Source organism: Thunnus thynnus, chromosome 22 (assembly GCF_963924715.1).
Source record: "Thunnus thynnus chromosome 22, fThuThy2.1, whole genome shotgun sequence".
NCBI classification, from domain to species: Eukaryota; Metazoa; Chordata; class Actinopteri; order Scombriformes; family Scombridae; genus Thunnus; species Thunnus thynnus.
The window spans coordinates 16,736,148-16,759,440 of record NC_089538.1 but is presented as its reverse complement, the minus strand read 5'-3'; the positions used below and the strand labels follow the sequence as shown (position 1 = coordinate 16,759,440).

At 40.7% G+C, this 23,293-nt stretch overlaps 1 protein-coding gene and 1 long non-coding RNA gene across 2 annotated transcripts; one reads left to right on the top strand and one right to left on the bottom strand.

Annotated features, from left to right (window-relative positions):
- Window positions 1-3,232: 3,232 nt before the first annotated feature.
- Window positions 3,233-8,012, bottom strand: LOC137174770 (uncharacterized). Its single transcript, XR_010925460.1, has 3 exons — window positions 7,924-8,012; window positions 6,433-6,548; window positions 3,233-4,789 (listed from the first exon to the last, which is right to left on the bottom strand). It is a non-coding gene; the product is annotated as an uncharacterized lncRNA (long non-coding RNA).
- On the top strand, window positions 4,799-22,049 carry rin1b (Ras and Rab interactor 1b). Its single transcript, XM_067580232.1, has 11 exons — window positions 4,799-6,556; window positions 7,922-8,036; window positions 8,274-8,346; window positions 8,639-8,730; window positions 9,416-9,597; window positions 10,225-10,509; window positions 10,830-11,403; window positions 16,043-16,351; window positions 16,976-17,107; window positions 17,892-18,061; window positions 21,053-22,049. The coding sequence occupies exons 1-11, from the start codon at window positions 6,392-6,394 to the stop codon at window positions 21,374-21,376; spliced, it is 2,421 nt and encodes an 806-aa protein (XP_067436333.1). The 5' UTR covers window positions 4,799-6,391; the 3' UTR covers window positions 21,377-22,049.
- The last annotated feature ends 1,244 nt before the right edge of the window (window positions 22,050-23,293 follow it).

Here is a 23,293-nt window from a genome sequence, read left to right as displayed (position 1 = left end):
AACTACACAATGGGTGTATTTCCAGTGACTCCCAAAACAACATATATTAGTATTTTCAGCGCCCTCCATAGGACTGATGGGGACCAGGCCACATAGGTTGATTGTACCTGCACCCCAGATTGACCCACAGGAGCGTAATATTCTGCTTTCCAAAGCTGTTACAAATCACTGTTAAGAAAAATAATGATGTTTTATGGCGTGACAACGTTGTGGTTAAGGTCTAGTTAGGTTAAGGCACAAAAACCACTTGGTTAGGTTTAGAGAAAGATCCTGGTTTGGTTTGATCACTTGAAACATGGTTTCTACTTCCTTAAAGTTACACAACTTTCGTCGTCATGGCAACAGTAGACACAACAACAGTCGTTATGTATATGTTTTGTTTTTGTTTGTTTTTTAAATGTCGAGACTCAGGATTGGAAACATGAAGTGAACAGTGGTCTCCTGCAGCAAAGGTCATTTTAGCCTTTTTGCCATCTAGTATCTATCATCCCCCCCAACAACCTTATATTGACGTCATCTGAACTGCGTCACCTCCGCGGGTCATAATTACTACGGCTGCTAGATGGCGTAAACGTAACTATAGGTCATTTTTGCCGATCTGTTGTTTTTCTAGTGAGGATGGGCTGAAAAAATGACTCAAAACGATTAATTGATTATCAAAATATTTGCCAATTAAGTTTCTGTCGATGGACTAATCAATTTATGTACTAATCATTGCAGCTCTAATTCCAGCCATTTGGTGGATTTGGGTAACCTACAGACATAAGAATAATAATCTCATCTGTCGGCAAGAAAGCTAAAACACATAGTCCCCAAAATGTTGACACTTTGTTTTGTGACACGGTCAGAAAAGTCTGGAGTTTACGTTCCTGTTATTCTATCATAGATTAGATTTTTGTCAAATGATCATCTATAAAAGTTTTGTCTAACTTACATTTGGGCTTTGACCAGTAGTAAAATTAGGGAGATTATAGTTTAGTCAAAAGTAGATAAACTCTATTGTACACAAAGATAAATTATGATTTTGCAACACATTATATTTCAATGGGAAGTACAATAACTGTCAAATGTGCAGAGAAAAAAAATGGACTCAGAATATGTAAGATAAACAAAATACCAAATATCTAAAACCTATAAGGAAATCTGCAGGAAAATGTCAACATACATACAGTATATACATAATAAATGAAAAGATTTTTTTTTAACTGGAGATGTGCTTCTCTAGTGCCTGCCTATCAAAATCTCCAGATGGAAACACCGTATGTAAGATGTGACAACGGGCAAAGTGTACAACATCGCTGTCTGTTTTCTGTATCACTGTCATTATATGTTTATTGGCTTGAGGTTACATTTGTGCAGAAAATGTATCCAGAGCGTTGTTAAGACTCTGCATTGGACCGTGGATGATGAGGCAGACGTGCTGGAGATGGTCTCTAGCTGCATCAGCTCGGTGTCGAGGGGGTGGTAGATGTTGTCAAGGATTCAGTTTCCTCCTCGTCTTCCCTCTGCTGCTGTCTCGAGGGTCTCTGTAACTGTCTCTGGACTTATTTTGTTATGTTTTGTGTTGTTTCTTTTTTCCTGCGGCATAACTGGCCAAACATAAAGTACAGTACTAATGATTTATCGTCATCATTGGAGCTGAAATTGAATTTATGAGTTAAAGAGAATAGATCAACTGTAAATGTCAGGGTTTTGGTGTCCATAGTTCAGGATTAAAGAGCAAACGCCTCTTTTTAGGCTCAATATTTTTCAACTAATGATCAGAAATCGTCTTTGGATTGGCAAAGATACTATAATTTCTTCTCTGAAAGTAGCCTCAAGGTACCAACGCAGCTAGAAGATGTGTTGTGTTAAAGGGTATTAACCTGTGCTCTTTTGCTCGTACTATCTGTATCATTATGGCTTCATCTACCTACGCATAAAACTCAGCTGAATACAAGTTCATCTGCATTCTCTGGAGGCTTCTGGGAATTGTAGGAAATCACTTACAGGAGCAAAAAGCAAAAAAAAAGAGCACACCTAACTCTGAGAATTGGTCCAGATCCTCTAGCCCTGTTGGGGATTTTTCACAACCTGGCAAGCTGTTTTTATTAACGCTCGTAAATGATCTATAAAGCTAAATCATTTATTGACCATTAATAAAGCCAGCACTGCCTATAAACTCTTTATGGAGGGTTAGGGTTAGGGTTACCAGTTTTGATATGCTTTGAAAAACTGGCTGCAGCAATGATCGTCTAAAACTTGCAAAACCATCAATATGGTTCTGTAAAATATTCTTACATCCCCCGTGTTAATGTTTCCTCCCTTGAACACAACAGCAAATACGTGGTGGTGCGTTCACTGCCACTAGGAACAAGTTGAAAAGTGTATGTATTGATGAAAGTCCTGCTCTCAAGATGAATCCACTACCAGCTCCTTCACCCTGTAGCCTACTCACAGCAGAGGTTTCATGGACGTGGTAACAAATGTAGAAACACTTCAAACAAACCATCGATCCCTTGGGGGCGCCACTGTGCCTCTCTGCAGCCTGAGGGGACAAACTGCGTCCTGCAGATCTGGACGCCATGATGTTGTCCATCTGCATCAGATTGAGCTTCTCCATGATTTGCTGCACTGATCTTTCTCTTCCTATACTCTTGTCCTGATAATTTTTTATTATTCTCCTCTTCAGAAACATTTAGGACGACATACCTCCCCTCTGACTTTTTTTGTCTTGGCTCTCATCTTACCAGGGGCTTGTTATATGAGATAAACTGTGCACATATCTGCTCAACAGATGCGTGATGGTTTAATAAGCGTTGGAAGGTGATTTTATTTGCATAAGTGGTACATCTAATGGCTCTTAAAATGGACAAAAGATTTATTTTGTGCCAATGCCCTTAAAATCTAAACAAAACTGGCAAGAAGAGAGATGAGCTCAAGACTGATACCTGTAGCACCCGCTGTGTTTTCTGCTAAAACATGGTCTTTTGTAAGCATTTGAGTCACTCCATCACTCCGTCATCACTCGCTCAGCCAGCTCGTCGGTCAGTCCTTCTGCCCAGTTTTGCTTTTCTGTCCAAATTTCTCATCTCCTCTGCAAGAGCATATAAACGAATCAGGTTTTCTCTTGTCAGTCAGTCAGCATTTTGCACAAATGAATCTGATGTTACCCTCTCCAAAAAAAATACCATCAACTGAGCCTGTCTCTCTGAGGAGGCAACGTAATTTAGGATTTCCCAAAACTCAAGTCTTGCCCTAACTGTCTCCTCATCTACTTTTCTTGTTAAGTGCTCAGTGTGTTCGACAGCATCAGACTCTCTCAGTCTGTCCCGCTGGGTTCCAGACTAGTGCTGCTGCTGCTGCTGCTGCTGCAAAAACACCTTGTTAGATATACAGTGAACGTCTCCTTCTGTTTATTACAATTTCCAGTCTGCCAGCTTGAACTGTAACGCTGCAGGCCCTGCTGAAGTTGTGATTTCCTTACCCGGCTTTAATTTTCAGTCTTGGCTCTTTCTCTTTTCATCATTGTATCTTTTTATCTTTCTCTTCTGTTTCTCCCTCTCTTTCTCTCTCTCTGTCTGTATGTGTGTGTGTCTCTCTCTTTCTCTGAGGGAATTACATAAGTCTTTCTGTGTGTGTGGGCAGCATTGCATTTTATGTAAGGCGGACCTGGAAATGGCTAGCGAAACACTTGGGTCTTGCTCTGTTTTTTTTCTCTTTCTCTCTCTCTCTCTCTCTCTCTCTCTCTCTCTCTCTCTTTCCGCTAGTCTTATAGCCTTGTGTGGTTTGTGCGTGCGGTTGGGTCATCGGACTGTGGATCCGTGTGGTGGTGGGCTCCAGATATACGACTCAGAGTCACACACACACAGCTTATTTTTTCAAAGCACACCTTTGAATTCTCCTGATATGAAGATGATGGTGTCTGTTGACTCGTAATGCTCATGAGAAGTGTGTAAAATCCTGTCTGAAGTGCATTTTTATCAGATAAATCAGCCATATTTTGCTGGAAATTTTCTTATATTCAAACAAAACAGTTCTCTCTAAAAAGTCTTGCAGCTGTCAGAGCAAACCTGCAATTATTACATAACGCAGACGCCCTCCTTTGATTGATGTCTCCTGCATTTGATTCCTAACCCCTCGAAGGCTATTTACTGTTTCATGTTAATGGTTCCACAGAGTGCAGATTGGTGCATGGATAACTGGTTTCCCCCGAGAGGAGGGGAGAGTTATGTAACAGGTGGCAGGAGGTGAGGAGAAATGTGAAAAATTCAAATGTGTTATTGAATGAAAATAATATTCATAATGCTTCCTCCTCTGATAACAGGTTGCTTCATCTGATTTTTAGAGCAACACAGTCATTGCTCAGGAGTGAACTTTGGTGCTCCGATGTGAGGGAGGAAGCATCGAGGGAAGCTGCCAAAAAAAATACTGATTATTAAAGGCATCACTTTTTTTATTTATTTATTTAAAAAAAAAAAAAAAAAAAAAGACAGGAAAAAAATAAAGCTTCCTAGAAATAAAACACCTCTGCATACCAGAAAAACCTGTCACCCCTTTAACATAGTGTGCGTGCATGTTTGTGTGTGTATATACAGTGTAAATATGTGTGTGTGTGTGTGTGTGTGTGTGTGTGTGTGTGTGTTCATATGTGCACGCGCATCTCCAACTTGACAGAGAAAGGGTGTTTCACTGAGTGGGAATGCCTGGTAGGATGTGTAGGCCCGGGTTGCCATGGCAACCATCTGCTGCTACGCTCGCAAACGTTCGCCGGCAGCCCACACAGTGTGACATCCAGCAGCAAGCCAATCTGAGAGACAGAGAGAGAGAGAGAGGGAGAGAAAGTGAATCTGTGATCGAACGCAACATTAAAGGGCCAAAAATAAGCAAAACACACAGTTGAAGCTGTTTTAACTATATGAGAATGTGCATTTTTTTCTGAAACATGTAAGTTTAAACTCCGGTATTAGTTGTCAAGTAAAAGCAGTTACGTTGACAACAGAGAGACGTTCATCTCTCTGACCGACATGATGAAGAACACACACAATCTGTCTGTGTTATTATGATGATTTGCAATGAGTTATGAAAGTTGTGAGAAGTTTTCCATGTTTTCCAAATGTGATTGTTAAGAATGAGTGTAAAGGTGATTTACATATATATGATCAAATACTCTGTGTTGTAACAACATCATTATTATGTTAGAATGATATTATTTAAATTTTTCTTTAGTTGGTAACTTATGTATGGACATATATAGATATGTATACATATAGTTATGTACATAGATAAGTATTCTTTAGCTCATAATTATAGCTATGGTAACTAACAGGTTGGGTAGCAGATTGTATCTGACTTTGTTGCAGTGTTTTAATGAAATGTACAGCAGTTATTGACTTGTGATTGCTTTTTGATAACCCAGAAGAACGTTTAAAGAAATAATATACTAAAATGAGATTAAGAACATAAATGATTATAAGCTATTTGAAGTACAGTAATGCTAGTTATGAACCCAGGTAATCCTAAAGTATCAAATATAATCAGGTTACGTTACTGTGTTGGAGTAATCCAACTAATTATGTGAAAGAAAAGTATTTAAAGGAATCTTATCCTAAACTAGTGGATGCTCTTCATAAATGACGTCACTGGATTTCATATATTTCTATTATTGTATTGTCAGGAGCTTGTCTTGTCTGTGTGTGTGTGTGTGTGTGTGTGTTCTAGTCTTTGTCCTGTTTATTTTGTAATGTTATGTGTTATGATGTAAGTTGTTATGGTTGCATTGTCACAATGTAAAGCTTTTTTTGTGGATCCCAGGAAGAATAGCTGCTGCAGTGCTGTAGTAAATGGGGATCCTAATAAACTAAACTAAACAACAACATTTTGACAGATGCTTTAAGATGTTGGGAATTTGAACTGAAGTCTGGTGAAGGATTATGTAGTTAAAGCCACATTCAGATAGCAGATAAAAGTCAGTTATATTAGACAGATGATTTGCTTTTTTGAACTATGAAAAATGACGTTTAGTTATTTTTTACTTGGCATCTCAAATCTGACACAAATCTGACTTGTGGTAATGCAGTCACAGTCTGATTGGATTTTGTGGAACTTTTATGTCGCTACCATGTGACATTCATAATGATTTCATGCTGGCGGCTCAGCGTAGATGAGGTTGGTGCTGCCAATAAGACGGAGGAAAGCTGAGATGAAGAGTTCAGTAAGATGAAAGACAGTTTGGTTTTGAAGTGTGCTCGATTACAAGCAGAAACTTTTTTTTGCTTATTAGCCAAAGTAGCGTCCATTTTACTTCTGAAGGAACAAACCAGCCACATTAAATCATAACGTCAGAGGCCTCACAGCAAAACAAAACACAGTATTTGAAGGACAGGAAGAACTCATCTGATGTTTTATTTGTATGATAACCTCTGTGTTTCAGATGCAGGAGGTGGACAGTACCCATCCAGGCTCTCTGAGAGCCTTCAGCATCCTGGATCGTCTGCTGTTGACGCACCAAGTGTGGCTGCAGCTGTCGCTCAACCAAGACTCCGCCCTCTACATCCTGCTCAGAGAGCCTGTTGGGGTGAGGACCAATCAATCATATTAATCAATTAAAAGGATATAGGGATGCGTTTTGGTGCCCATCAATGAACTTAAAAGTTACAAAAGGAAAACATGATCCATCCAAGCACATTATCATATATATGATGACTTATTGAAGTTAAAAAAAGAGTAATTTTAGAGCTGCAAAAAATAGTTGATTAATCAATTAGTCAATCAACTATTTTCATAAATGAATAATCATTTTAGTAATTTTTAAAGCAAAAATGCCAAATATTTGCTGGTTCCAGCTTCTCAAACATGAGGATTTGATGCTTTTTGTTGTACATGATAGTAAACTGAATATTCTTGGTTTTTGAACTGTTGGTCAGACAAAACCAGACGAGAAGATGTCACCTTTCAACTCTGAAAAATTATTACTGTGATTTTTCACTAAGTTCCGATATTTTAGAGACAAAACAATTAACCGATTAATTGAGAAAATAATCAGCAGATTAATTGATAATGAAAATAATTGTTAGTTGCAGCCCTAAACTTTTGTTCGTGTCTACAAACATCATGCTAATAAATACGCTATTTGCTTTCTTGGTAAGAGTTAGATGAAAAAACCCTCTTATGTCTGTGTGTTAAGTTCAGAACTGAAGCCCAGAGGTGATTAGCTTAGCTTAGCATAATGACAGGAAGCAGGGGGAACAGCTAGCCTGGGTCTGTCCACTACCAGAATTCACCCAGCAAGAACTTTAACAGTGTGAGAGAGAACGCAAAGCAAATTTGAGATGCGGTGTGATCAAATATAAAGATGTGAGTAGATACAAATTCACCTGGGGCAGCGCAAATTGTTGAAAATTTTTAAACTTGACCAACAAAATTATGCGTATCCCGGGGCTTTATGAGGCATAAACGTACAAAGATGAGAGGGAAAAGAAGAGAGACTAGAGGAAAATGACAGAAAGAAGCAGAGTTTCAAGGGAGCTCAGAGTTCAGTCAGAGTCATGCGAATGATATAAGGTGAAAATTAGCTTCAGGTTCTGTCTTAACACACTATAAAGCTCACAAATTAACACAATGTATCTTGTTTCAGTAAACCAAACAAATCAAAAACAGAAATGTAAAAAACATAGGGGGAGTTGAATGCTGTAACATGCCAGGCTAGCTGTTTACCCCTGCTCCCAGTCTTTATGCTAAGCTAAGCTAATTGCTTCCTGGCTGTAGCTCAATGTACAAACATGAGACTGATATCAAGAACAGTTGGAGTGTAAAGAAACCTTTAAGTAGCTGTTATTTTATCTTCTCCTGAAAAATCTGTGAAGAAAACATTTATTTTAAGAAAGACAATAACATCCTTGTATTTGTTTCTTGTTTCTGTGGTGCTTGTTGGTGCTTACAGACCTTTTTGGTGCGCAAATGCAGCTCCAGCCAGAGAAAGGTGCTGTGTTTGAGAGTAACAGCTGACAGAAGTGCCTCCTCTGTTAAGGAGTGCTTCATCTGTGAGGAGGACTCCAGTGAGTATCAAACAGGCTTAGCACATATTTATCCGCCTGCGGTCGTAGCAACACACACATTTCTCTGCTCACAGTTTGTGGCGTAGTGCAGTTCATACACTTACTGGGTGAAGTGATGTGGGACAAAGAGGATGGATCCTCCAAATTATTTGCAGCTGCTGTACTAGCTGCTAAATGTGAGCAAGTCTCCCACTGAGTCCGCAGCTGTCAATCAAACTCTGTCTGTTCTGTAACCAGCATTCGCCTTGGAGAGCTCAGCACTCAGCTTCCCTGACCTGTGTCGACTGGTGGCCTTCTACTGTATCAGCAGGTGATATATTATTGTGGTTTTTACTGATACACCACATGGCCGAAAGTATGTGGACACCACTTTCCAAATACTGTTGTGTAGTTTTAATCTGGGGCTGTTTTTCAGGGTTTGGACTAAAGAATTTATTTCCAATTAAGGGGTATTTTAATGCTACAGCATAACATATTGTAGACAATAGTGTGCTTCAACTTTGTGGGAACACTTTGGGGAAGACCCTTTCCTGTTACATGACAATGCCCCTGTCCATAAAGAACTTGTTGAAGATTTTTGTCATTTATTGTTTTGTCTGCAGGGATGTGTTGCCTTTCCCTCTTCAGCTACCAGACGCCATTGCTAAAGCCACAACACACAGGCAGCTGGAGGCCATCTCACATATGGGACAAGGTACAGTCATTGTCCTTTAGATCTCACCCTTTTCAAACTGATTGTCTCTCGGTGGCACCTCTGCCACATTTCCCACTATCCAAATGAAAAAAAAAACACCAAAAAGACAGTATAAATATCAACATTTCGTTCCTCTGCACTGGTTTCTCTTCAGTAAATGAGCTTTCATGTCTGGTAGTGTGATAAAGTGATCTAATAATTGAATGAATTAGTGACTGCCAGCTTGCATCTATTTTAACATGGTAACATGTACTGATGCAATGCAGCAGCAGAGAGTGAGATGTGATTTCATGATGGCTAAAAATTACACAAGATACAGTACAGTATGTGATGTGTCACTGTGTGTTACTGCAGCTCAAAGATATCCAGGCGCTTTCTCACAATCTGTTCTGCTCATCTCGCAGTAGATAACGTACAATTTAAATAACGTCCTGCTTCTTTGGGTTTTGTTTTGCGAAATACCAAATAGTTTTTCCAGTGGTTCTCTAGGGAAGGTTTTTATTTGCTGCTTTTTAACATAATTGGATCATTACCACATTCATTTCAAGATATTAATACAAGTACAAGGATGAAAAGGGTCCTCAGGTCTGCTACATTTTACTTTTAAATTTGGATTTTCCGTGTTGGTATATCTGTGATTATTGGACCCTAAACTCATCCTCTTCTTTTGTGGGTCTGCCTCTAGACTTCTGGAGCTTGCCGAGTGCTTCAGAGATCCAAAATGGACCGTTGGACCCGGTTCCATCAACCAGTGGCAGCCCGGGCCAGACTGCATTGACCCAGGACCAGTGGAACCTGCTGATCCAAGGCAGACAAGGCAAACTCTGCTTCATCAACCCACTCTTCTTGCAGCTGGAAACAAGCAAGGTTAGTATTTCGGCTTTGACAATAAGTCATATTCTGAAGATGGTGGTCTTCATCTTGCTGCTATGGTTTTGCAGATGTTTTCCTGTCACTGTGACATAACTCCTCTTTTACTTTAATTTAAAGTTTATATGGTCATTTGTAAGATGCCAAAGGACTATAGAGCAAGATCAATGAAAACCACTTGAAAATGTGTTTTAAAATATAAACATTCAAGTTTTATTTAGTCCCTCCAAACTTCACTTTTTAGCCATGCTAGCAGAATAGCTCCATGGATGGTCAACTTCTTTGGTTCAGATTGAAATATCTCAACAACTATTGGATATATTACCATGAAATTTTGTACAGGCATTCATGATCCCTAGACAATGAATCCTACTGACTTTGGTGATCCTCTGACTCTTCCTCTAGCGCCACCATGAGGTTAACTTGGTAAACGTTAGCCTCACAGAGCTGCTAGCATGATTGTAGACTCTTAGTCTTGTTTTAAGTTAAGTAAATCCATCATCCTGTTCTGCTAATATAACTTCTGTTCACCTCACACCTCCCTTCATTCACTTTGAAAAATAAACACTTCATGGACCAGTGGCTGCTAAATGAAATATGGAATCCTCTTTTTATCTTCCACAGCAGCCACAACTCACAAACCACAGTGCCTCCAATAAAAGGCACCGTTTCAAGCGCAGCATGCGGCTCCGGCTCTCCGAGTCCTCCATGAATCTGTCCCTGGAGGGGGTCGGCTCCTACTCACCTCCCCCGTCAGTGGAGCATCCCGGCGGGTCAGAGAGGCTGCAGAAGTCTGGCACCAACTCACAGAGGAGAGTTCACGCTGGGGCAGGGGTCTTGAGGAGAACCCCTGCTGTATCACCTGGGTCCGCAGAGGAAGAGGACATGATGTCTGTCTATGTGCCACAAGTAATAGCAGTAGTTAGCGTCTCTATTTGTCTTTCAGACCATGTATAAAGTGACAGTCTAATAAATGTTTTTGTTTGTTACTTGCTTTTTTCTCCTACTTCTACTACTTCTACCGCCTACCTCTTAGTCATAGGAAGATTGAGGAGTAATTGAAAAACACTTTTTTTCAGTTGGCCTCCTCATCTGTCTCATTATTTACTCATTTTTTTCACAAGTAAGCAATGTCATCGAGTTTTTAGGTAACCCTTGTCTGTCTTGTATCAGTCTGTGATTGTTTGTGCATACCAAAAATAAAAATGATCACTTCTATCCCTATCAAGACATCTGCCAAGGTGGAGGAGCCTCCAGTACCCCAGCAGTCTGCCCGAGCGGAGGAGCCAGGCATCGAGGTGGCGGTTCTGGGTTTGGAGCATCGCCCGGCTCCGTCCCTGGCCGAGCTCGACAGCAGCAGCTCCTTCAGCAGTATGGATGAGGAAAATGACTCGGATTCAGATCCAGAAAGCATGGCCCAAACCCAGATGCACACCTACTACCGTCCGCCACTGGTGCGCTCTCGAGGCCGCGGCGGGTTGCACCGTATGAGCGAGGCGTTCGTGTGTTTCTTTGCACCAGACAAGCGGCTGACGCGACTGGTTGAGGAGCTGTCCAGAGATAGACGCTCCATCTTCGGGGGCATGGTTCAGGACTTCCTCTTGGCACAGAGAGGGGTGCTCAAATCCATGGCCTCCTCTTCTTCTTCATCATCATCAGCAGCGTCCTCTTCCTCGTCACGTGTGACATCTGTGCAGCTCCTGCAGGGTCTGCGGCTCTTTCTGTCCCAGGTTAAGTACTGCCTGCTGGACAGCGGAGAGCTGGAGCCTCCCATTGAAATCCTGGTGCCAGAGAATGAGAAAGGTAAACAAATAGAAACGTGACAGATGTGTCGATGCAAAATGATCACTCAGTGTTAACCTGTGTGGTAAAAGTGAACAAACGTTCTTTACAATCTCAGCAACTACAAGCAAACTGACTGTTGCAGACCAAAGTAAATTTCCAGTTGTAAAAACTGAGACCAAATAAAAAGGGCAAGACTGCAAATTTTATCCTGCTCTTTTGCAACTAAATGAAAAATACTTGACTCAAGCTTCCAGTGGTGACACTCAGTGGTCACCAGACAACTCCTAGATGTAAATTATCCTCGTGAGGCCGCACAAAGAAGCACGTTCAAAAGTAAATTGTTAATTGCAATGATTGAACAATGATTTGGGTAACAAAGGTAACAGTTTTGTCAATGTACAGGTATATGACGTTTAGATAGACTCTTGCTTATATGTTTATATGATTTAACTAATGGTTGCTTCAGTGTTAATACATCCTATACTAGTGCTTTAGAAATAAGTCATTAATCAAGACCTATTTTAGGTTGCCACTTAGACCAAATCATATTCTTCCCAATCACAACTTCCTTTGACTTTTTATCGAGCTTTCAGTTAAAGTGAATGATTTTAATCCCAGATCACTTCATTCAGTTGGTCCGGATGTTCTTCAGCTGTTCTCCAGAGGGTATAGTAAGAGCCCATTGGAGGGGTCCTCCTCAGAGTGATGAAAAGACATAGCAAGAAATGCAGGAGGAGATTGTAAATGGCTTATAACTGATCTGTTGAAGGTCTAACTGGTCTATTAAGCATTGAAAACAGATCAACTATCTATTAATAAAGCCCTTATAAAGTACTCCTTATTAGGAAGACACTTTAAACATACAGTATATCCGTACATCACCAACATTTTTACCTTTTTAAAATTTTTATTTCCAACTTCCTGTCTGGAGGTGGGTTTTAAAACAAAACGGAAGAACTTAACCAGACACATTTACATTATACCCACACATTGGTCTTTATTTTTTATGAAGAGACAGAGAGGCATATTGCAGCCTTATTAATTAATCAATCAACTTATAATTATTATCTTATAAAGTATGCTTCAATAGAAAGTTGCAGAACTATACGCATAAAAGTCATTTTACTGGACGCAGATCTTTTGAGTTCAGCGGCAAATAAACTCCAAAGTTAGTCACACTGAGTGAATCATTTAATTGAATTTAGCTGACTGTGCTGGATTACATTTTGAGCTCAATCTTCTCAACCATGTGAATTTCTCATATGCATGCATGATTAGTTTATTACATCAAAACACAGAGACAGTGAGAGCAGCAGGGGACCAGCAGAGAGAGAGAGAGAGAGAGAGAGAGAGAGAAATGTGGAAAAAAAAACAAAAAAAAACTGTACTATTAGAAAACACTGATTCAATAGAGCACAGCGCCAGAGGACGCAGGTCTATGGAAACAGACAGCCTTTTTCTGATAAATGGTGGGCTGCCCAGGCTCCAGTGAAAGGCACTGTCAACACAAAGTAGTTTGCGTGGGGAGGGTAGAGCCTCATTCACTGGAGCTCATATTGTCTCTGGTATTTAGAAAACGGCATTAGGAAAACCCTGCGCGACACACTCACATCCATCGCTTTCAAAATATGATTTTTCTCATTATTGTAGAGACATTGAAGGGTGTTACTTTTGGAAGGATTGTAGTTAGATCTTTTGACTCAGTCCTGCGCTTAGGTGTTTCTTTTTCTGACTTGTTTGTGTGTGGCACGGCTGAGCGTTTGCAGGTGTGTGTATGTGTGTGTAAATGTGCAATGATGGATGGTTGCCTGGCAGTGCAGAGGCTTCAGGGGAGAGCGCTCGGCCTTCCTTCCTCCCTTCCTTCCTGCCGCTCTGATTCTGATTTATCTCGCATTGCGTCGGTGGGAGGCATTTGCATTTTTTTTTCTCCCCCTCGTTTATCATAAAAAGATATCACAGTCCCACGCTCACTTGAAGAGCAGCACGATTCAGGGGAGGGTGGGAGGGAGGGATAGAAATAGGTAGGTTACTTTGAAAATGTAATCAGTTACAGGTCTGTGAGTAATAGCTGGAAAAAAAGTGCTTTTTTCACAAGTAGCCAGGAGCTAAGAAAGCTGTAATCACACTACATGTAATCTGTTACTCCCCAGAGCCACTAACAGAGAAAGGTATGCAGAGAGGGAGGAGAGGGAGGTAGAGAAACAGAGGATGGAGGGTGTGAATGATTAATCACAAGGGGGAATGATATAGTAAGGTAGATGTGGTGGATTATACAGCAGGGAAACATGAAGGATGGAGAGGAGGGAGAGGAGGATATTGATGATGAGTGGAAAACAGTGTACACTTGGAGGATTGTTACCCACAGTCAGGACTGCCCACTGACTGCTGCTGCTGGAGAATCACTGAGTGTGTTGCATGTGCGCGTTCCCACGTGCGAGAGCATGCATGCATGTGTGCTGTACATGTACACGAGTTTGTGTATCACATATCACTGTTGTCAGGCCAAAAAAGAACCGGAGCTCCTTTGGGAAATACACTTATTCACTTTCTCTCCGAGAGCGATGACTTGAGGAGATCGATACTCCTCTCATGTCTGTGTGTTGAGTACAGAGCTAGAGCCAGGACGTAGTTAGCCTAGCTTAGCAAGAAAAATACTGAATGCAGGGGGGAAACAGCTAGGCTTGCTCTGTCCAAAGTTCAGAAATAGGACTACTAGCATCTCTAAAGCTTTTTAATTAGATTGTTATATCTCAATTATTTTGTCTGTGCACATTTCCAGGTTTATATTTTATTTGAGGCTCTTTCAGAATATCTTTGCATCACTTACAGATAAAAAAAAAACTATTTTATTTATCTTACACTGGCCCTCTACGCAGCCCCTCAGTTCAGCCTCTGACTGAAACAGGCCGTTTTAGCTCCTGTCTCTTTAAGGGCCCCCTCCCCACTCTGTTCTGATTGGTTAGCTTCCAAAAGATGCCACTCATTAGACTTCCACCAGCTCCAGAGGCTACGTAAACAAACAATAGTAGTAGTATTTTGCTTCTTTTTCCCATTCTTTACTGGAAATGGAAACTTCTCAAATGTATCTGTAGCTACATGTTTGAGTCCAATCCAAAATATGCAAGTTGACAACGCGAACAACCCTTGGAACCACCTTATCAACAAAGGCCGTTTGTGGGCATGCACAAACAATCTGATGTCATCACAAGGTTTTGATTTGCAGGGAGCATTTTTATAAGTTTTGGGACTTTGACCATGTTTAATATAAACCTCTGACGTCATAACAGTATAAAAATAACAGAAAATCAAAAACTAAAAGTATGATATGTCCTCTTTAACAAAAAAACAGCTGGGCACTGTGACTATGAGCAGCTTCTCAGTCTTGTTGCAGTGAAATTACCAGATTTGGTACCTTTGTGCTTGTTTTAAGACCTACAGTATACCAGGTGTTAGTAGGCTTAGTTTTTTGCTTTGGACATAGTCAGGCTAGGTGTTTCCGCCTGTTTTCAGCCTTTATGCTAAGTTAAGCTAATCGTGCCCTGGCTCCAGCTCCATACTTAACACACAGACTCATTTAAGTATTCCACAAAAATACTCTTTGCATAATGTCACTGAGCTAAAACAAGGTAGAACATCCAACATTAAGCACTGACAGCTCTGTCTGACACTTCCTGGACCATAGTGCGGTACTACTCCTGGACCAGGGACTTTCTGACTCCAGAAACTATGGCAGAAAAAAAATATAGAATTAAGGAAATGTTATCCCTGGTTTCCCTCAATGAGTAATAGAGGCCTGGCAGCTTATTTTAGCCCCCCTATCAGGTTAATTCAGCCACGTATGTAGGTAAATGTGTGAAGTAGTTGGTCTTTCTGTAATGCACGCTATAGTGAAGAGTGACCATATGAATAGTCTTTTATACTCAGTGATATTTTAAAAAACACTTCACACAAGTGGACACAAAACACGAACAAAAACACAATCTGATGCAATGCAGTACAACAGCCCTGCAATCATTTCTACCACTGAGAAAGTCAATTTTTGTCAAGTCTGCGTCAGAAAGGTTTTGATTAAACTTTTCGAGACCCTAATTTGTGTTCTTGTGATACTGGATTACATCATATTTTTAAAGATAGTAGAGTTTTGTTGGTGTTTTTTATTCTTGTCTCATGAGCTCAAACACCCATTTAGATCCCACTTCTCTGCTTCATGACGATATCTCACTTCTTTAATTTGACAAAATCCTGATTCAGTACAATGCAGAATCTATATCTAAAACAGGACATTGGGAGAAAATGTGGGGGTGGGTGTGTTATATATGTGATATAATGTGGGTTTTTTGTTGTTGTTTGAAGTTTTTTATGTACTCAAATTAAAGTAATAGGATTTTCATTTTAATGTTGGATAGCAGTAACGGTAAAAACATACTTTTTTTTTTCGTCCCAATGGCTCCATTGCAATGATCAGCATATTTTTCTGGGCCTGTTGCCAGTGCCTCTAGATATGTAGACACCAGCAAATGACCAAATAAATAAAACTCACAAACAACCTCATCTTCAAAAAGCTGTCAGTTTCACAGTTGTATAAAAATACTCACTGCTCAGCATCAGTCTGTCAGAGCAATTCCCCAAAACAATTAACTCTTCCTTCCATCCCCAGACCTGGCGCTGGAGCGAGCCATGTTCTCCTGTGTGCTCAGGCCTCTGAGGTCCCACCTCGAAAAAGCCCTGTTGGCGTTGCACAATGAGGACGGCTCCAGCCAGCGCCTCACCCAGAACATGCTGCGTCTGAGAGGGGACGCCGCCATGGAGCAGCTCGGCGTACGAACGGGCGTCCCGGACAGCCGTGAGGTGGAGAGAGTGAAGAAGAAGCTGATCCTGATGCAGCGGACGCACTCGCCTATCGATAAGGTGCTCCTTCTGCTGCAAGTGTGCAAGTGCGTCCACAAGGCCATGGGGTCCTTACATGGTGAGACTCCTTGATGCTGCCTGGTCAGAAATGTGTAGTGTTGCTACTGTGAAGATTTCAGACTCAAATTACATCATTAATTTGTTTTATCGTAGATTATTTCAGTCTTGAGTTGAATTTTGAACCTTGTAGTTTTCAGTTGGTTGCAATCTACAACCTCACTGCTAGATGACACTAAATCCTACACACTGACCCTTTAAGAGGAATGAGGGTCAACAGACTTTGCAGAGGCAAATATCTTGTCACTTTCAAAAGCTCCACACTTCAGATATATTGTGTCTGCTTGAACTGTAGCACAACCTGTCTGCTTTTCATCACGACCTGCTGTTGCTCCTGGCAGAAATGTAATGCATCAGTGCAGTTGTATATTGAGTATAATACTGGTACTGGTGCACTGTAACATATTTCATATTTATACTATTCTGACATTTACAAAGTCTAGTTAGGTAGGAAACTATAGTAGAGTCATTTTAAAAGGTTAATATGATGTGGTGATATGTTTCATGACCGTTCTTTCAGTTTGAACCCAGATTGAAACACAGATTCGGACTGTCAGCACCCCGTGTCAAAAAATATAAGATTTTACCCTCTTCTTATACTGTCCTCCTGTTATTTTCTTTGCAGGACAGGAAGTGAGCTGGGAGGACTTCCTGCCATCCTTGTCGTATGTGCTTGTGGAGTGTAATAGGCCTCACATCCTGATAGAGGTGGAGTACATGATGGAGTTGCTGGAGCCGTCCTGGCTCGGAGGAGAGGGTACGACCTAAACTCTAAGCACTACATGTAGCCTGAAAAGGTGCAACGAACCAGCTGTGCTTTAACTTTGTCCACCACCTGTGTTAGTCAGGTTTTCTTGAGGCCAAATATGTTTAAATTTGTTCAACCAAAACACAAATTGTATTGCCTGTATGTGAAAATGTTTTTTTGGTTTTTCACATGACAAAAATGACCATGTCAGTACAGATCGTGTCACCATTCATGTTTCTTAAAAGCTGTGGTCACTTTTTTTATACATATCATAAATAAAATAGGCTCCCAACTTCCTCAGCCAGCAGGTAGTCACAGTGTTTGTGTGCATGGTTACAAACTCCAGTCACAGTCATGAGTTTGATACTCAACGTGACAAAATCTGAAAAAAGATTTTCTCAACATTATAAGTTTAACTCCAGTGACTCAAGACTTCTCTTGAAATTAAGTTTTATGACTTTAAAGACTTGAAACCCTCCCCAAGTGGAGGTATCAAGGATGGTGCCATCAACACATTAAGAGAGAGAACAGGGAAACTTCATATACTGTATTTTTAACTATTTCTCTGTTGGTGTTTACATTTTAAAGTGGCCTTTAAATTACAGTCAGTAGCAAATGCGTTTTGACTTGCTTAGAGCCCCAAACCCAAAGAGTAAATGAGAAAACAGCCAGCTATAAACTGAGTAAAACAGCTCTTAATTCTAAGTCTTAGGAGACTTACAAGCACTGAGTGAGAATAAAGAAGAGCATATGTGCTGCAAATTTAGTCTAGTTTCTAACTTTTTTCTTCCAGGAGGGTACTACCTGACCAGTGTGTATGCCAGCCTGCATCTGATCCAGAGCCTGGACCAGGAGCAGCCCTTCTCAGGCTGCCTGACGCCGGAGGCCCAGGAGGCTCTGAGGGAGTGGAGCTGCAGACGGAGCCAAGAGGCCCAGAGGCAAAAAGAGAACCGGCACAGCCAGGTAGGCACCAGATGTTTACGTTGTAGCTCTGCTACACCACAGAAATAGTGACAACATTATGTGTTGGTTTGCTTTATGCTAATTTTTCTTTAGAGTTGTCACACATGGCTTCCCTGCATGAAGTGTTGGCTGATGTGTAGACAGTTGCTTATTATGTGGTGATAATTTCAGTGAGATATTTTCTACTGTACCATGTGAATGATGTAATGGCAAAATTAAATAAATTGACCTTTTTTCTGTTATTTTTGCTATTAGTGAAAATACCAGAAACACTTTGTTTTACTAGTCCTTTCATTTTATAACAAATTCCTGTAATTTGCAGGTATTTAATAGTTAATAACAACTTCTAGGACATTTTACAGAAAGGGTGGTGCAATTTGGTGCAAATCATAAGAAAATACGGAAAAAAGATGCTTCATATTTATTTCCTAATTAGACTCCTGAAAACGCTTAGTTTGTGTTAGTATTAGCATATTAAATTCTTTCTTAAAAACCCTTTAATGAGTGAATTTCCTACATACTACCAAATTCTCCCTTTCAAAGAAATGTTTTAAGAACAAACAGTTGCACAGCAGCTACTTTTAGGAAATTGTTGAAAAAATGTTGAAAAAACTACTTATGAAACTACAACTCAACCAACTTTTTTCCATTTTTCTTATAATTTGTACCAAATCGCACCAAATTCTCTGTAAAATGCTCTACAAATTAACATTTAAATACCCGCAAATTACTCTGAAAATTTCCAGGAAATTAGTATAAAATTAAGGGATCTGTAAAATAAAACAAAATACCATATGTATAAGATACAAGAACTAGTAATGTGTTGTGCTGGCAACATGTTTGTAGATAGCATAGGTGCTCACCATATTATACATATATTTTATTTCATGTAAAATATGTCAGATAGAAGTGAGTCAAGCAGTTGTATCCTGCTTAGGTGCCAGGTATTGACTGGTAACAAGAGTCTGTACTGTTAAATCTTTCACCGATTACCTGATTGATCAGAGTTACGGTTGTATCAAATGTGGGATTTTTGTATCTGGAATGTGGCCAAATCTGATCTGATCCTGTAGTTTAAGCCCGTTAGATGAAAGTTGGTCGATTAATGTGCAGTTCTGAGTCTTGTCATGTGTCATGTGCCCTTTGCTTTAGTGTATTTGTCCGCAACTGACAACCTACCTGAATCTATTTTACAACCAGGAAATGATCTATCCTGATATCTTGGGTCTTAACTCGAGACCATCTGGTTCTTCAAGAAGTTTCCAACACTAAGAATCATCTACAAAGTCTTAAACATACATTGTCTCTCAATTCAAACTTGAACATCTTTTATGCTTTTCAAATGACACAAAGGACACAACCTGTAACAAAAAAACAAAGGCGATAATCCTTCCAAAGAGGTCAGACGTTACATTAATTTTCCTGATGGCGATGCACGCTGTCAGCTTGTCCTACATCTAGGACAATAGATACATACTGTATCTGATTCAGGGCTGATCTCAGGTCTCACTGCTGCTTGGGACATTGAAAACCTCTTATATGATAAAGGTCGTGCATAAGGTGCAAGATTTTGGGTCAAACAGTGGGCTTATAGTAAGTCATTCATCAGAACACACCTGGATTTCCCTCCTTTGCGTGCCAACACGTTTCAATTCATTTGAGGGCATTAGTTTTTAGTCATTTTTAGAGGTAATCCGCTGATCTGGGGCCGCCGGCTTACGACGGGTATGCACTAATGCTCACACACTCTTGGCGTTTACCTACACTCTCCTATTATCACTCTCCCGGCCTCAGATTGGCATAACGGTCCACCAGATGCCATGGAAAAAAGGCATTGTCATCCACAACGTTTCTGTCTCGTCACGTGGTGCCTCTCCTGGCTTCAAATAGCTGATCTAACTCACCCGGCAGCCAGATTTTCCACTGACACAGGCGGGGATCAGTGAGCCAAGTGCTATGAAGAAGTGGGCGGTCAGATAACATGAAATTTATTGAGCTGCATCTACCCATCGAAGCAGGCAAACACAATATGCACACGGACAGCGAGGAGCTCAGTGACTCTGTAAGTTTTGTTGATAGCAGACCTGTTGATTGTAATTGCTGGTGTGTTTTGTTTTTTTTTTTCCTTTTTTTTTAGAGCATATTTGGCCACTTGTGCATCTGTGTATGTGTGTTTGTGTGTGTATGTGTAGGGGGAGGTGTGTGCAGGTAGGATGGGTAGTGTGTGTGTGTGTTTGTGTATGGCAGAGAAGAGGATTCTCACTGGTTTCTCAAGACTGGATGTTTGGTAAAAGGATTATGTTCAGTATGGTTTTTTTTTTTTTTTCTGTGTGTGTGTGTTTTAAAGAGAGTTGTGAGGGCGTCTGTAGGTGGTTGAATCTGACATTATATAATAGCTTAGGTACTGTGCAGTTGCTGGTTAATGTTTTAAGAGTAGCAATTGTTGAGGCAGCCTCATTAGTTATGCGTTTCATCACTTTTTGTCCTTTTGAAAATGTCAAAAAGTTTCTGTTTGGATTTGAGTGCTGTGTGTGCTGCTGTGTACAGGAAAACTTCACCAGAACACCAAGTAGAGCGAGCTTAATGGATTATATTTGATGAGTTTGGACGTGGTCATACTCTGGTGGATTAATACTGGGAGTTTGTCAATGAAGCAGTAACATACAACAGAGAAAAGAGCAATTTCCCAAAGATGCTTTTCGTATAAAGCTCTTGGACTTGTGCGTGTGTGTGTGGGAAGTAGAGGCTTTGTTTTAGAGAGAATTTCTTTTGTGAACATCATTTTGGCTCATTTATTGTAGTGGATTATCAGGCTGTGTGCTTGCACAGCTCTCATTGCTCCTTTGGCTCCATCTCTCTCTCCTCCCCCTCTTCTGCCCTCACTCCATAAGCCTCTTGACCTCTGTTTTGCATGAATACAGTATATATTCACTCTTTTTTTCTCTCTCTCTCTCTATCTCCTCTTCTCCTCCTCTCTCTCCCTCCCTCCAGAGGTGCGTTCGGATACTGTTCCAGGACGGGGAGCGGAGCGCCGTGCGGACGTTGCAGTGGAGAGCCGGGGAGACCAGCCAGGCCCTGGCGCAGCTGTGTGCCACCACCTTCGAAGTGTCCGACCCGCAGCAATACACCCTGTACTGGCGCAGCGGCGGCGAGATGAGGGCCTTGCCGCCTCAGGCTCAGCCCCAGGACCTGGCCAGCCACAGCGAGGGAGGCCCCTCGCTCTCCTACCTGAGGACCGACCACGACTTCAGCAAGATGCGGCGGCTCACCAGAGGTGGCGCCGTGGACCTGAGCGAGTCGGTGTGTGAGGAGTGAGTGGGAGGGATGGAGGAAGGAGGGAGGAGGAGGAGGAGGAGTAGGAGGAGGAGATGGATGGTTGCTCTCGCTTTCTCTCTCTTTCTCTCTCTTGTTCTGTCTCTTTCTCTCCGGCGGTGTGTTGTGTCTCATCGTGGGTCAGGACTTGTTGTGAAAAACTACAGCCCTTCACCAGACTAGGAGCAGACCTTAAATGGTAAACTCTTCCCTAAATGGACCAACATGCAGAGCAGAACAGGCCCTGCATAGGGACTGTTGCCAAAAGTTGTACTATGTACCACTCAGTGTGGCTGCTAGTGTAAAGGAGTGTACTATTTGTGACATGGAAAATGTGTAATAAATGGATTTGGTTGTTATTTGACACATGAACCCAGAGTTATAGCATGAAGGGATTACATCATTAAAACGTGAGGAGGCTCAAATCCAAAGACAAATTCTGTGAAACTACCGTTGCCTGGAAACAAAATCACCTTCTGTATGCACACGAGAAGGCAAATTGTCCACTGTGGTGATGTAACCCTTTCACGGAATAGTTCTGGGTGAATCTAAAAGACACTTGGATGTTTTTATTACTTCACTTTTATGTGTAAAAGTCTGCAAATCTTTGGATGGAACCACATTGTTAAAGGGTTTGGGGATACAAAACCTTCATGTGCCCCCTTTGGAATACAGTTTGATTGACAAAAAAAAAAAAAAGGAGATGTTTTATAGCCAAGACCAAACCTCAATACCAAAGTGACAAAAACAGTCAGATAAAGAGGCCATTTTTGTGCTACAACAGGTGTTTACTTTGAAAGAAATCAGGTTTACAAGCACGAGGGAAGCTTTAAATCAGCTGTTCATTTTTAGAAGCACCCACAGAGACAATTTTATTTTTGCTTTTTGAGAAAAAGCGCAGACACTCCTCCTTGCTTGAGTATTCTATTAAGTGTTTTTGGCAGGGCGAGTAATTGGTGAGTAGGAGGGAAGTGATAGAAAAGCATCAGCTCTCTGTTTTTTAAAACCATGTGAGAAAAATAAATTCACATCTCGAGGCTGAGACGACCTGCAACAGATTTACTGAATGACTTGCGAATGTATTCGAATCTTTTTTTTTTTCCGTGTCAGAGTTTAATCCTTTCAGAACTGCATTCATTTCACGTTTTTAATCCACCGCTTTTGAGTTCTACTGTTTCTCTTCTTCTTCTCTGCACTGTAAAATAACAACCCGGACTGAGAGGACAGTCTGACCAATAAGAATAACACTGATGACTGGTAGAATGTAAATGTAAAAGTCACCAGCTTCTGGCGTCTCCTGCTGCAAGTCATCATTATCAACTGACTGTTCAACTCAATGTCATTATCAATTATCATATTGTGTATTTAAAACTAACTTTTAATTGTTTCGATTTGTTGGGTAGATATCGAACCTAAGTATGGATTTTCAACATATCTGGAGTTTCTAATCGGCTGAGGAGGTTCATTTTTTCGAGAACTATGATGTGTTTTGAACATAATTGCATGCTTTTTCATTTAACGTGAAGGTTCTGCGAATGTGATGTGTGTGTGCGCGTGAAGCATGTGTTCATTGTGAGAGCTCACTATTTCTTTTCAGTGTAGAAACACATTACTGTATTCTGTCAGGTAACTCAGTATCGCAATAAAAAAAAAATTGCAATATCTGTTCACAATGTTGTTACATCCGGTTTTGTATTGAAGTGGGTTTGTGGATGTTGTGATGTCATGTCTTACAAAAACTCAACAGCAGAGGGCAGCAAATAACAACACCACAGTTTCAGTCCTGCTTCTGCACTACTCCAATCTTTAAATAACTGGTTGTTTATCAAAGGTTTGTGGTTTTTAATTAGGGATCCTAACAGATTTGACATTTTTCTCTCTATTTAAGCTATAAACACATCAAAGACAGCACTTCTTACT